At 45.8% G+C, this 13408-nt stretch overlaps 1 protein-coding gene across 1 annotated transcript in view; it reads left to right on the top strand.

The window, feature by feature from the left end:
• The window catches only part of tmem63c (transmembrane protein 63C), a 151688-nt gene that overhangs the window by 95624 nt on the left and 42656 nt on the right, over positions 1-13408 (top strand). The window contains 3 exon segments of the mRNA XM_048599981.1: positions 3142-3248; positions 5626-5712; positions 6248-6323. Coding sequence (XP_048455938.1) covers positions 3142-3248; positions 5626-5712; positions 6248-6323 — 270 coding nt within the window.

Raw genomic sequence — 13408 nt, 5'->3', positions numbered from 1 at the left:
AGGGCCTGTACTGCGCTGTAATGTTCTATGTTCTATGTTCTATGTTCACCTTTAGGTCTGTTCAGTGCTGTCCCTGGCATGGCCTCCTGAACTGTTCATTGAACCAAATTGATCCCATGGCTTAATGGTAATGGTAGAATAGGGAATATGCCAGCTGTGAAGTTGCAGATTGAGTTTGAGTACAATTCAGCTTCTGCTGATGGCCCACAGCTCCTCTTCGATGCTTGTTCTTGGGTTCCTAGATCTGGATCATAGAGCTCCAGAGAGCTTTTCCAGCGACTTTGTTTTTGTTCCTGATTTACAGCATCTGCAGTTCTTTTGGTTTTTACATTAGAGGGTATTCTCAGTGTGAAGACCAACATTATACTCATAAGAACTATGTAGTGGTACTTATTCTATGAATAACAGAATTATATTTTTAACGTGTTTTGAAATCTTTAAATTTTTATTATATAAAAATTGATTTATTCTTTTTCATGTTCAGTTATTTTGCATAATAAACTTCTGTTTTATTGTTAAAACCAAATCTACAGCCTTATGTGTTTATGTTTCAGCAAGAGACCACTTTGTTAAAAATCTAGGATCTGACCTATCTGGTAAAACCATCAACCAGAATCATAAAACAGGCAATAGCCATCTCCAACAGGAGACTTTCTAACCTCCTTGACTTTCAATGGCATGACCATCATTGAATCTCCAGCCACTAACATTTAAAGGGTGATCGTTGACCAAAAACTTAACCAATCAGCCACAGCATTACCATGTCTACAACAGCAGGTCTGATGCTGGCAATTCTGCAATGAATAACTCATCTCTTGAATGCCCAAATTGTGTCCACCAATTATGAAGAACAAGTCTGGGGTGTTTTTTTTTTCTATTCATTTGTGGGATGTGGGTGTTGTGAGCTGGCCAGCATTTATTGCCCATCCCTAGTTGCCCTTGCGAAGGTGGTGTGGAGCTGCCTTCTTGAACCGCTGCAGTCCTCCTGCTGTGGGTTGACCCACAATGCCGTTAGGGAGGGAATTCCAGGAATTTGACCAGGCGACACTGAAGGAACGATGATATATTTCCAAGTCAGGATGGTGAGTGGCTTGGAGGGGAACTTGAAGGTGATGTTCCCATATGTTAGTTGCCCTTGTCCTTCTAGGTGGAAGTTGTTGTGGGTTTGGAAGATGCTGTCTGAGGATGTTTGGTGAGGCAAGTGGGGAGTATTCCATCACACTCCTGACTTGTGCCTTGTAGATGGTGGACAGGCTTTGAGAAGTCAGGAGGTGAGCTACTTGCCACAGTATTCCTAGCTTCTGGCCTGCTCTTGTAACCACTGTGTTAATGTGGTGAGTCCAGCTGAGTTTCTAGTCAACGATGTTGATAGTGAGGGATTCAGTGATGGTAACACGTTGAATGTCAAGGGGCGGTGGTTAGATTGTCTTTTGTTGGAGATGTTCATTGCCTGGCATTTGTGTGGCGCGAATGTCACTTGCTACTTGTCAGCCCAAGCCTGGATATTGTCTGATCTTGTTGCATTTGAACATGGACTGCTTCAGTGTCTGAGGAATCACAAACGGTGTTGAACGTTGTGCAATCATCGGCAAACATCCCCACTTCTGACCTTATGATGGAGGGAAGGTCATTGATGAAGCAGCTGCAGATGGTTGGGCTGAGGACACTACCCTGAGGAACCAGTCTAATGGAATACTTGCCACATGTCTGGATGAATGCAGCTCTAATCTTAATGCCATTCAGGACAAAACAGCCCACTTGATCAGCATTCCATCCACTACCTTCAACATTCACCCTTTCCTTCAGCTATGCTTGGTAGCAGCAATGTGTACCATCTACAAGATGTATGGCAAAAATTCATTCAGGCTTCTTCTAGACCCATGACCACTACCACCTAGAAGGACAAAGGCAGCAGATACATAGGAATCACCATCTGCAATTTCTCCTCCAAGCCATTCTCTACCCTGATTTGGAAATTTATCGCTGTTTCTTCAGTGTCAGTGGGTTACATTCCTGTAATTCCCTCTGTAACAGCAGTATGTGTCCTTGCATTCCAAAGACTGCAGCAGTTCAGGAAGGCATCTCACCAGCACCTTCCTGAAGACAATTGGAGATAGGTAATAACTGCCAGCCCAACCGGTGAAGTCCACAACCTTAGATTTTTATTTCTAAATTAACTGTTGAATTTTGAGTCTGGATCATGGATGAAACTTCTCTACAGAGACAATCCAGACTGGGACTGGAACTCACTGCATGAAAGGATGATAGAGGCGGGATCCCTCCCAGACATTTTAGAACTATTTAGATGAACCATTGAAACACAGTGGCATACAACATTGTGGGCCATATGCTGGAAAATAGGATTAGAAAGCATGGGTGTTTGATGACTGACATAGACACAATGGGCCAAAGGGCATCTTTCTGTGCTGTAATAGCCCTATGAAACTTCAATATTGTGGACTTGAGAAGTGCTCTTACAGGAGGAGATGGATGTTCCTATGTTTATTCCTTCCACTGTGCAATGTTCTGCAACTAAATGTGTCCTTGCCACTCTGACTTTTCCTCATGGCGACCAACTGTTTTTGCATTCCATCTGGGGGACTGGTACGCCCTGCACTCTACCACAAGGATCGGCCCTCCCTGTACTCTACCCAAAAGACTCCATACCCTGTGCTGTATCCCAGATATTGGATGTGCCCTCACTCTACACGGAGAGCAGCTCTACGGTCTTTTGGGACTATTGCAACTTTACCTTTACCCCAGAGATTGTCTGTTCTCATACTGCACTCTGGGTACTGTCTATCCCCATGCTGTCCCCGAGGCTGGTCCCCCATATTGTCCTACAGCTCCTTGCACCTGTCCTTAGCTGAGATGTTGCAGTATCTAGCTGAGTTTTGGCTGCTCTGTGAATGGCTTGGATGCTTATTTGCAACTGAATGTGGCAAAAAGTCAGGAATGAGATGCCAGAATAGGTGGTGACGGCCTGATTGTTTGCTTTACAAGGTTTACTGAATTTTGAGTCCTCCTTCATTTCATAAAGCTTTTTGAGTTTGCTGATACTGAGTGATTTCTGCCCACACACTCTGAGCGAATGTACTATCTAATTCTGTCTTAGTCTCATCCAAACCTTCTCTTTTTCAGAATCCGATTGTAACACAGTTTTTCCCGACCCTGCTCCTGTGGACATTCTCTGTGCTTCTTCCATTCATTGTGTACTACTCTGCTATCTTTGAATCCCACTGGACTAGGTAATGTATGACATTCACCTTTTGGATGCCCTTCCCTTATGGAAACAGCTCTTTAAATATCTGCCTAAAATGGTCATTTTTCAGCAAGAAGTGAAGTTGAGCTGATTAATTCTAGGATGATAGGAAGCATCTTTTAACACAAGGTATGGAAATTTGGAATGCTCTTCACCAAAATGTTCTGGATGTTGTGCATTGGTTGGAGGTTCCAAAATTGAAATAGATGCGTTTTGGCTGAGTATCAGGTGGGTGGATGAGAGTGATACTGTGAGCTAATTGAATGGCAGAACAGACCAGAGTAACTACATTACTTATCAATATTACATTTAAAGTCACTATCCATGTTTGTAAATCCTGTCTCAGCCTTTACGGTTCTGTGGCTTGCTCACCATTAACTGTGATCCTCCTCCAATTCTTTTCGCGACACTATTTAAGAAACAGTTGTTTGGGCAGGTCAGAGGTGCTCTCCTTAAATCTTTACATTTCAAAGAGTCTGTCAGAAATCCTCTCTTAAAACACTCAGTGCTTCCTCCTACCTAGTGACACAGGAGAAAATCAGAAGAAAGATTTAGGAAACTGAAACCCGACAAGGCCCTTGAGGAATATAAAGGATACAGGAAAGAACTTAAACAAGGAATTAGGAGGGCTAAAAGCAGGCTATGAAATGTCCATGGCAAATAGGATTAAGGAGAATTCCAATGCCTTTTATATGTATATTACGACCAAGATGGTGGCTAGGGAAAGGGTAGGTCCACCCAAAGATAAAGGAAGGAATATATGCATGGAGCCAGAGGAAGTGATGGTGTTCTTACTGAGTACTTTGTATCGGCGTTCACCAAGGAGAAGGACATGATGTTAAGATTAAGGAGAGGTATCTTGGTATTCTAGGGCATTGTTTAAGAAGGCCAGGCCAATGAACCTTACATCAGTGATTGGGAAATTATTGGATAAGATTGTTACGGACAGGATTTACTTGAATTTGGAAGAGAATGGATTAATTAGAGGTAATCAACTTGGCTATGTGCAGGGATTTTTTTGAGGAAGTGACAAAGGTGATTGATGAGAGTAGGTAAGTGATGTTGTCTGCATGGACTTTACTGAAACATTTGACAAGCTCCCTCATGATAGGCTGGTCCAGAAGATTAAATCAATTGGGGTCCATGGTAAGTTGAATGTGAAATTACTTTGATCACAGACGACAGTGGATAATCATGAAGGGATATTTTTCTGACTGGAGATCTGTGACCAGTGGTGTTCCACAGAGATCACTGTTGGGATCTCTGTTGTTTGTAATATATATATGAATGATTTGGATGAAAGTAGGTGGATGATGCAGGAGATCTAATTAGTAAGTTTGCAGATGGCATGAAAATTGGTGGAGTTGTGGAAAGTGAGGAAGTTGTCAAAGGATAAGCAGGATATAAATCAGTTGGAAAGTTGGCAGAGAAATGGCAGAGATGAGGTGATGCATTTTGGGAAGTCAAATGCAAGAGGAAAGTATGCAGTAACAGGCAGTACCATTAGGTGCATTTACTATACAGAGGGATCTTGGGGTGCAAGCTCATTGTTCCCTGCAATGGGCAACACAAGTGGATAAGGTGGTGACAAAGGCACACAGCATTCTTCCCTTCATGTGTCGGGGAATTGATTATAAAAGTTGGTAAATCATGTTGCAGCTGTATAAACTTTAGTTAGGCCACATTTAAAATACTGTATGTAGTTCTGGTCACCACATGATGGGAAGGATGTAGAAGCTTTGGAGAGGGTGCAAAAGAGGTTTACCAGGATGTTACCTGGATTGGAGTGTATTAGCTATAAGGAGAGATTGGACATACTGTACTTAGATTGCTTTCGCTAGAGTGTTGGAGGTTGAGGGGCAACTTGATAGAAGTATATAAAATTATGAGAGTAATGGGTAGGCTGGATAGCCAGAACCTTTTTCCCAGGGTGGAAATGTCAAATACTAAGGAACATAGGTTTAAAATGAGAAGAGAAAAGTTTAAAGTAAATGGGAAAGGCAAGTTTCTTTTTTAACACAGAGGATGGTAGTTATCTGGAATGCATTTCCAAGGGAGCTGGTAGAGCAGATATGATAGCAACGTTTAAGAGACATTTAGACAGACACATAAACAGGCAGCGAACTGAGGGTTAGGGCTAGGGTTTGGGTTAGTGTTAGGGGTTAGGGTTAGACAGATGTGATTTATTTCCAATGGCACCATGGTTGGTTCAGACTTGGTGAGCTGAAAGGCCTGATCCTGTGCTGTACTGTTCTATGTTCTAAGTTCTGAATATGTTTTGGTGCCATTGTGCAGAGCTCCTAAGGCATTACTTTCATTAAAGGCTGAACATTGTATTCATCATCTTGATTTTGTTCTTCCAGGTCAACTGAGAACCAAGTGACAATGCACAAGTGTTATTTCTTCCTGGTCTTTATGGTGATCATTCTGCCATCGTTGGGCCTGACCAGGTACTGACTCCATGATCAGATCCTAGCTGTCTACAAAGAGCAAATCACCCACAGTCACTGGGGGCAGAGACCCATCTACCCCTCCCCTCAGCTTCCTCACTCACTGAGGGCAGTGACATCCCTTACTCACTCAGGGCAGTGACCTCCCCCCCACCCCCGTCTCTTGCTCCCCTCCCTTGCTCACTGAGGGCAGTAACCGCCCCCCTCCATCTCACTCACTGAGGGCAGTGATCCCCGTCCCCTCACTCACTGAGGACAGTAAGCTCCCCACCAACGTCTCACTCAGTGAGGGCGGTGACCACCTCCCCTTGCTCACTGATGGCAGTAATACCTCACCCCCCACCCCACCGTCTCACTCACTGAAGGCAGTGACCCCCCTCCCCCTCACTCACCGAGGGCAGTGCGCGCCTCGCTCATGGTGGTTAGTAACAGCCCACCGTGCCTCCCATCCCCCACCTCGCTTATTTGCTGATATTAGGGATTCCTTCCACCACCCATGCATTCCTTTCATATTTTATGATCTTGTGTCTTTCAGTCTCGATGTCTTTTTTCGATGGCTTTTCGACATACACTTTCTAGATGAAGCAGATATTAAATTCCAGTGAGTATTTCTGATCTAAACTGGATTGCTATTTTATGGAGTTTGGAAGATTGAGAGGCAATTTCCTTGAAACTTACAACTTTTATGAAGGGGCTTGACAAGATAAATGCTGAGAAATTGTTTCCCCTGGCTGGTGAACGTAGAGCACAGGAGCACAGTTTCAGTATAAGAGCTCAATCATTTGGGACACAAATCATTGTGAATCTTTGGAATTCTGCACTCCAAGGAATTGTGAATGCACCATCATTTTTACAGCTAGGATAGAACATAGAACAGTATAGCACAGTACAGGCCCTTGGCCCACGATGTAGTGCCGAACTTTTACCCTAATCCTAAGGTCTGTCTAACCTCCACCCCTATCTTATACTATCATCCATGTGCCTATCTAATAGCCGCTTAAATGCCCGACTCCACTACCGTCTCTGGCATTCCACACCCCTACCACTCTCTGAGTAAAGGACCTACCTCTGACGTCTCCTCTATATCTACCTCCACTCACTTTAAAACTATGCCCCCTCATAATAGCTACCTCCACCCGAGGAAAAAGTCTCTGGCTGTTCACTCTATCTATACCTCTGATCATTTTGTACACCTCTATCAAGTCACCTCTCATCCTTCGTCGTTCTAAAGAGAAAAGCCCTAGTTCTCTCAACCTTTCCTCGTAAGACCTTGCCTCCATTCCAAGCAACATCGTGGTAAATCTCCTCTGCACCTTTTCCAACGCTTCCACATCTTTCCTGTAATGAGGCAACCTGAACTGAACACAATACTCCAGATGTAACCAAAGCAGGGTTTTTTATAGCTGGAGCATAACTTCACGGCTCTTGAACTCACTCCCTCTATTAATGAAAGCTAACACACCATACGCCTTCTTAACAACTCTATCCACCTGGGTGGCAGCTTTCAGGGAACTATGGACATGACCCCCAAGATCCCTCTGCTTCTCCACACTGCCAAGAATCTTTCCGTTAACCCGATATTCTGCTTTCAAGTTTTCCTTCCAAAGTGAATCACCTCACACTTATCAGGGTTAAACTCCATCTGCCACTTCTCAGCCCAGCTCTGCATCCTATCAATGTCCCTTTGTAACCTAGAACAGCCCTCCACACTATCCACAACACGACCCACCTTCGTATCGTCCGCGAACTTACTAATCCACCCTTCATCCAAATCAGTTACAAAAATCACAAATAGAAGAGGACCCAGAACAGATCCTTGTGGTACACCACTCGTAACTAAGCACCATGTTGAATATTTTCCTTCCACTACCACCCTTTGTCTTCTAAGGGTCAGCCAATTCTGAATCCAATCTGCCACATTTCCCCCTATCCCATGCCTCCTTACCTTCTGCATGAGCCTACCATGGGGAACCTTATCAAATGCCTTACTTAAATCTATGTATACCACATCCACTGCACCTTCATCTACGTGTTTGGTCACCTCTTCAAAGAATTCAATAAGGCTTGTGAGGCATGATCTACCCTTCACAAATCCATGCTGACTATCACGAATCAAGCTGTGCCTTTCCAAGCGATCATAAATCCTATCTCTGAGTCCTTTCCAATAATTATCCACCACTGATGTAAGACTAACTGGTCTGTAATTTTCGGGGTTATACTTATTCCATTTTTTGAACAAGGGAATGACGTTTTCCCCTCTCCAATTTTCCGACACTATACCTGTGGACAGTGAGGACAAAAAGATCATCGCCAAAGGCACTGCGATCTCTTCCCTCGCTTCCCATAGAATCCTTGGATAAATCCCATCAGGCCCGGGGGACTTATCTATCTTCAACTTCCTTAAAATACCTAGCACATCTTCCTTACAAACAGCAACCTCTAGCCTACCAGCCTGTTTCACACTGTCCTCCTCTACAACTAGGTTCCTCTCAGTTGTGAATACTGAAGAAAAGTATTCATTAAGGACCTCTCCCATCTCTTTAGGCTCTGTGCACAAATTCCCTTTACTATCCTTGATCGGCCCTACCCTTTCTCTGGTCATTCTCTTTTCCTCACGTACGTGTAAAAAGCCTTGGAGTTTTCCTTGATCCTATCGGCCAAGGTTTTCTCATGCCCCCTTATAGCTCTCCTAAGCCCTTTCTTCAGCTCCTTCCTGAATAACTTGTATCCCTCTGGAGCCTTTTCTGTTCCTTGTTTCCTAAACCTTACATAAGCATCCAAATTCCTCTTAACCAGTTGTTTGACCTCTCTCAAGAACCATAGCTCCCTCACTTGACCGCATCTTCCCTGCCTGCCAGGGACAAACATATCGAGCACAGGCAGTATGCATTCCTTAAACAATCTCCACATTTCTATAGTGCTCTTCCCTGACAGCATCTGTTCCCATTTTACGTTACCCAGTTCTTGCCTAACAGAATTGTAATTACCCTTGCCCCAATTATAAACCTTACCCTGCTGTATGTATTCCATGACTATAGTAAAAGTAACAGAGTTATGATCGCTACTGCCAAAATGCTCTCCTACCAACAGGTCTAACACTTGGCCCGGTTCATTGCCAAGCACCAAATCCAAATTGGCGTCTCCTTCTCCGCCTGCTCCTGCCCCACCGAACTGATCTCCAACTATCTCGACTCCATTTTCTCCCCCTTGGTCCAGGAACTCCCTACCTATGTCCGTGACACCACCCACGCCCTCCACCTCCTCCAGAACTTCCAATTCCCCGGTCCCCAACACCTCATCTTTACCATGGACGTCCAGTCCCTCTACACCTGCATTCCCCATGCAGATGGCCTTAAGGCCCTCCGCTTCTTCCTGTCCCGCAGGCCCGACCAGTCCCCCTCCACTGACACCCTCATCCGCTTAGCCGAACTCGTCCTCACACTCAACAACTTCTCTTTCAATTCCTCCCACTTCCTACAGACAAAGGGGGTAGCCATGGGTACCCGCATGGGCCCAAGCTACGCCTGCCTCTTTGTAGGTTACGTGGAACAATCCCTCTTCCGTACCTACACCGGCCCTAAACCCCACCTCTTCCTCCATTACATTGATGACTGTATCGGCGCCGCCTCGTGCTCCCACGAGGAGCTCGAACAGTTCATACACTTCACTAACACCTTCCACCCCAACCTTAAATTTACCTGGACCATCTCTAACACCTCTCTCCCCTTCCTGGACCTCTCTGTCTCCATATCGGGCAACCACCTCGAAACCGATATTCATTTCAAGCCCACCGACTCCCACAGCTACCTAGAATACTCCTCCTCCCACCCACCTTCCTGCAAAAATGCTATCCCCTATTCCCAATTCCTTTGCCTCCGCCGCATCTGCTCCCAGGATGAGGCATTCCACTCCCGTACATCTCAGTTGTCCTCGTTTTTCAAGGACCGTAACTTCCCCTCCTCGGTGGTCGAGAACGCCCTCAACCGTGTCTCCCACATCTCCCGCACCTCATCCCTCACACCCCGTCCACGCAATAAAAACCAAAAAAGAATCCCCCTCGTCCTCACGTACCACCCCACCAACCTCCGGATCCAACGCATCATCCTCCGACACTTCCGCCATCTGCAATCCGACCCCACCACCAAAGACATCTTTCCCTCCCCACCTTTATCTGCTTTCCGGAGGGACAACTCTCTCCGTGACTCCCTTGTCCGCTCCACACTCCCCTCCAGCTCCACCACACCCGGCACTTTTCCCTGCAACCGCAGGAAGTGCTACACCTGCCCCCATACCTCCTCCCTCACCCCCATCCCAGGCCCCAAGAAGACTTTCCACATCAAGCAGATGTTCACCTGCACATCTGCCAATGTGGTATACTGCATCCGCTGTACCCGGTGTGGCTTCCTCTACATCGGGGGAACCATAGGAGACTCGGGGACCGCTTTGCAGAACACTTACGCTCGGTTCGCAATAAACAACTGCACCTCCCAGTCGCGAACCATTTCAACTCCCCCCTCCCATTCCTCAGACGACATGTCCATCCTGGGCCTCCTGCAGTGCCACAACGATGCCACCCGAAGGTTGCAGGAACAGCAACTCATATTCCGCTTGGGAACCCTGCAGCCCAATGGTATCAATGTGGATTTCACAAGTTTCAAAATCTCCCCTCCCCCCACCGCATCCCAAAACCAGTCCAACTCGTCCCTGCCTCCCTAACCTGTTCTTCCTCCCACCTATCCCCTCCTCCCACCCCAAGCCGCACCTCCATCTCCTACCGACCAACCTCATCCCGCCCCCTTGACCTGTCCGTCCTCCCTGGACTGACCTATCCCCTTCCTAACTCCCTACCTACACTCACCTTTCCTGGCCCCATCCCTGCCTCTTCGACCTGTTTGTTTCCTCTCCACCTATCCTCTCCTCTATCCCTCTTCTATCCGCCTCCCACTCTCTCCCTATTTCTTTCAAAACCCCCTTCCCCTCCCCCTTTTCTGATGAAGGGTCTAGGCCCGAAACGTCAGCCTCTCTGCTCCTATGATGCTGCTTGGCCTGCTGTGTTCATCCAGCCCTGCACCTTGGCGTCTCCTTGTGTTGGCCTATCTACATACTGTGACAGGAATCCTTCCTGAACGCACTGGACAAAATCCTCTCCATCTAAACTATTACAACTACAATGTTTCCAATCAATATTTGGAAAGTTGAAGTCACCGCTGACTACAACCCTGAGACTTCTGCACCTTTTCAGTATCTGCCTCCCTATCCGCTCCTCCACTTCTCTGCAACTATTAGGGGGTCTGTAAAAAAAATCCCCAACAAAGTGACTGCTCCTTTTTTGTTCCTGACCTCAACCCAAACTGACTGTGGACATATCATTCTCAAACTGCCTTTCAGTAGCTGCTATACTAGCCCTGACCAGCAATGCCACTCCCCCGCCTCTTTTACTACCCTCCCTATTTCTTTTAAAGCACCTACACCCTGGAGCTTCCAACAACCATTCCTGTTCCTGATTTACCCAAGTTTCTGTAGTGGCCACAACATCGTAGTTCCAAGTACTGACCCATGCTCTAAGTTCATCTGCCTTATTTCTGATACTTCTAGCATTGAAGTATACACACTTCAAACCATCCCTGTGTCCACAATTACGCTCCATTGACCGCATTTGTTTATTAACAACCTCAATCCCTGTTGTGTCTGTTGGAAGGCTGAATACCTCATCCTCTGAATTACAAATCCGGTTCCCCACCCCCTGCCAATCTAGTTTAAACCATCCCGTATAGCTCGAGCAAACCTCCCTCCCAGGATACTTACAGTCCTTACTGTACAGGTCCTACCTTCCCCAGAATGTGCTCCAGTTATCCGCATAATGGAAGCCCTCCCTCCTACACCAGCCCTGTAGCCACGTGTTTAGCTGCACTCTCTCCCTGTCTCTTACCTCGTTATCACGTGGCACTGGTAGAAATCCAGAGATAACTACCCTGTTTGTCCTGGACTTCAGCTTCCAACCTAAAAAAACGGACAGAATTTTTTGATCTCATGGAATCAAGAGATATGGGGAGTGGTTTGGAAACTGATGTTGAATCCCCAGGTCAGCTATGATTGTAGTGAATAATGGAGCAGGTTTGATGGGTCAAATGGTCTACTCCTGCTAATGTTTCTTGTGTTTTTGTGACCTGTGATTGGCTGAACCACACCAGCTGAAGTAAAGGAGCGATGGAAATTCTGTGACAGGTAATTCACTTCTGACTCCCCAGACATGTTACTTATTCAAAATCTGAAATAGGAGGGAGCTTATATACCTTATAGAGTGAAGTTGCTGATGAAGGCTCCACTTCTCAATAGTATTCAGGGATGGACAATAAATACTGGCCTTGCTAGTGATGCCCATATCCCCATAAATTAATCAGTAATAAAGCTTCATGAGGATTCAGGCTCAGTGTTGAGCACTCCTAATGCTATTTCCTCCCAATTACACCCCTGTGCTGATGCCTCAGCTGGGTCTGCCTAACTGGTGGGCCAGGATTTAGCTAGAATGTATCTGCAATATTGGCTGCCAGCTGAAATTTAGTGAATGTGAGTCCTAATGGCATTTTCTTGATTGGTGTGTGGGATAGCTACTATAATTTTGGCTGAAGTCGTCATTAGATACTGATGAGGATCTTGCAGGATTGACTCTGGGTTATCTGTCTGGTTTTATTCCTTAAGGGCAGGTGATGGCCTAGTGGTATTAACAGCTGGGTTGTTAATCCAGGGACCCAGGTAATGTTCAAGGGACTCAGGTTTGAATCCTACCATGGCAGTTGGTGGAATTTGAATTCAGTAAATATCTGGAATTAAGAGTCTAATGATGACCATGAATCCATTGCCAGTTATCAGGAAAATCCCATCTGGTTCACTAATTCATTTAGGGAAGGAAACTGCTGTCCTTACATAGTTTGGCCTACATATGACTCCAGACCCACAGCAATGTTGACTCTTAACTGCCCTCTGGGCAATTAGGGATGGGCAATAAATGTTGGCCGAGCCAATGACACCCTCATCCTGTGAATGATTGAAAGAAAACATTTCTGTAGCCGCTTGATATAACCCATGGGTCTTGCTTGGTCATTTCAGAGTAGGGTTAAGAGTTGGCCACATTGCCATGTGTCTAGAGTCACATGTAGACCAGATCAGATTTGGATGGCAGGTATCTATCCCAGAAGGACATTGGTGAACAGGATGGGTTTCCACATTGATGGTGCAGTTTCTGAGACTGCCTTTTACGCCAGAATTTTAACTGATTAATTTTAAAATTTCTGTTGCCTCCTGGGATTGGAACTGAAGTCTCCTCCTGAGCATGAGTCCAGACCTCAGCAGAAACATTATCACGTTATCTGTTTCTTAACTTGCCCCAGCTATTGATTCTGCACATAAACTACCTAAACCCCTCAATTAAACTCTAGTAACTTCATGGGTACCACTCATTGTACAAGTAAACCTCCTTGATCCGGAATAAGGTGGGTGAACTTGCAGCATGGGTTGGTACCTGGGACTTCGATGTTATGGCCATTTCGGAGACATGGATAGAGCAGGGGCAGGAATGGTTGTTGCAGGTTCCGGGGTTTAGATGTTTCAGTAAGATCAGGGAAGGTGGTAAAAGAGGGGGAGGTGTGGCATTGTTAGTCAAGGACAGTATTACGGTGGCAGAAAGGACGTTTGATGA

This window comes from Rhincodon typus, chromosome 8 (assembly GCF_021869965.1).
Source record: "Rhincodon typus isolate 14 chromosome 8, sRhiTyp1.1, whole genome shotgun sequence".
NCBI classification, from domain to species: domain Eukaryota; kingdom Metazoa; phylum Chordata; class Chondrichthyes; order Orectolobiformes; family Rhincodontidae; genus Rhincodon; species Rhincodon typus.
The sequence above is the reverse complement of the archived record's forward strand: the minus strand, read 5'-3'. Positions and strand labels throughout refer to the sequence as shown.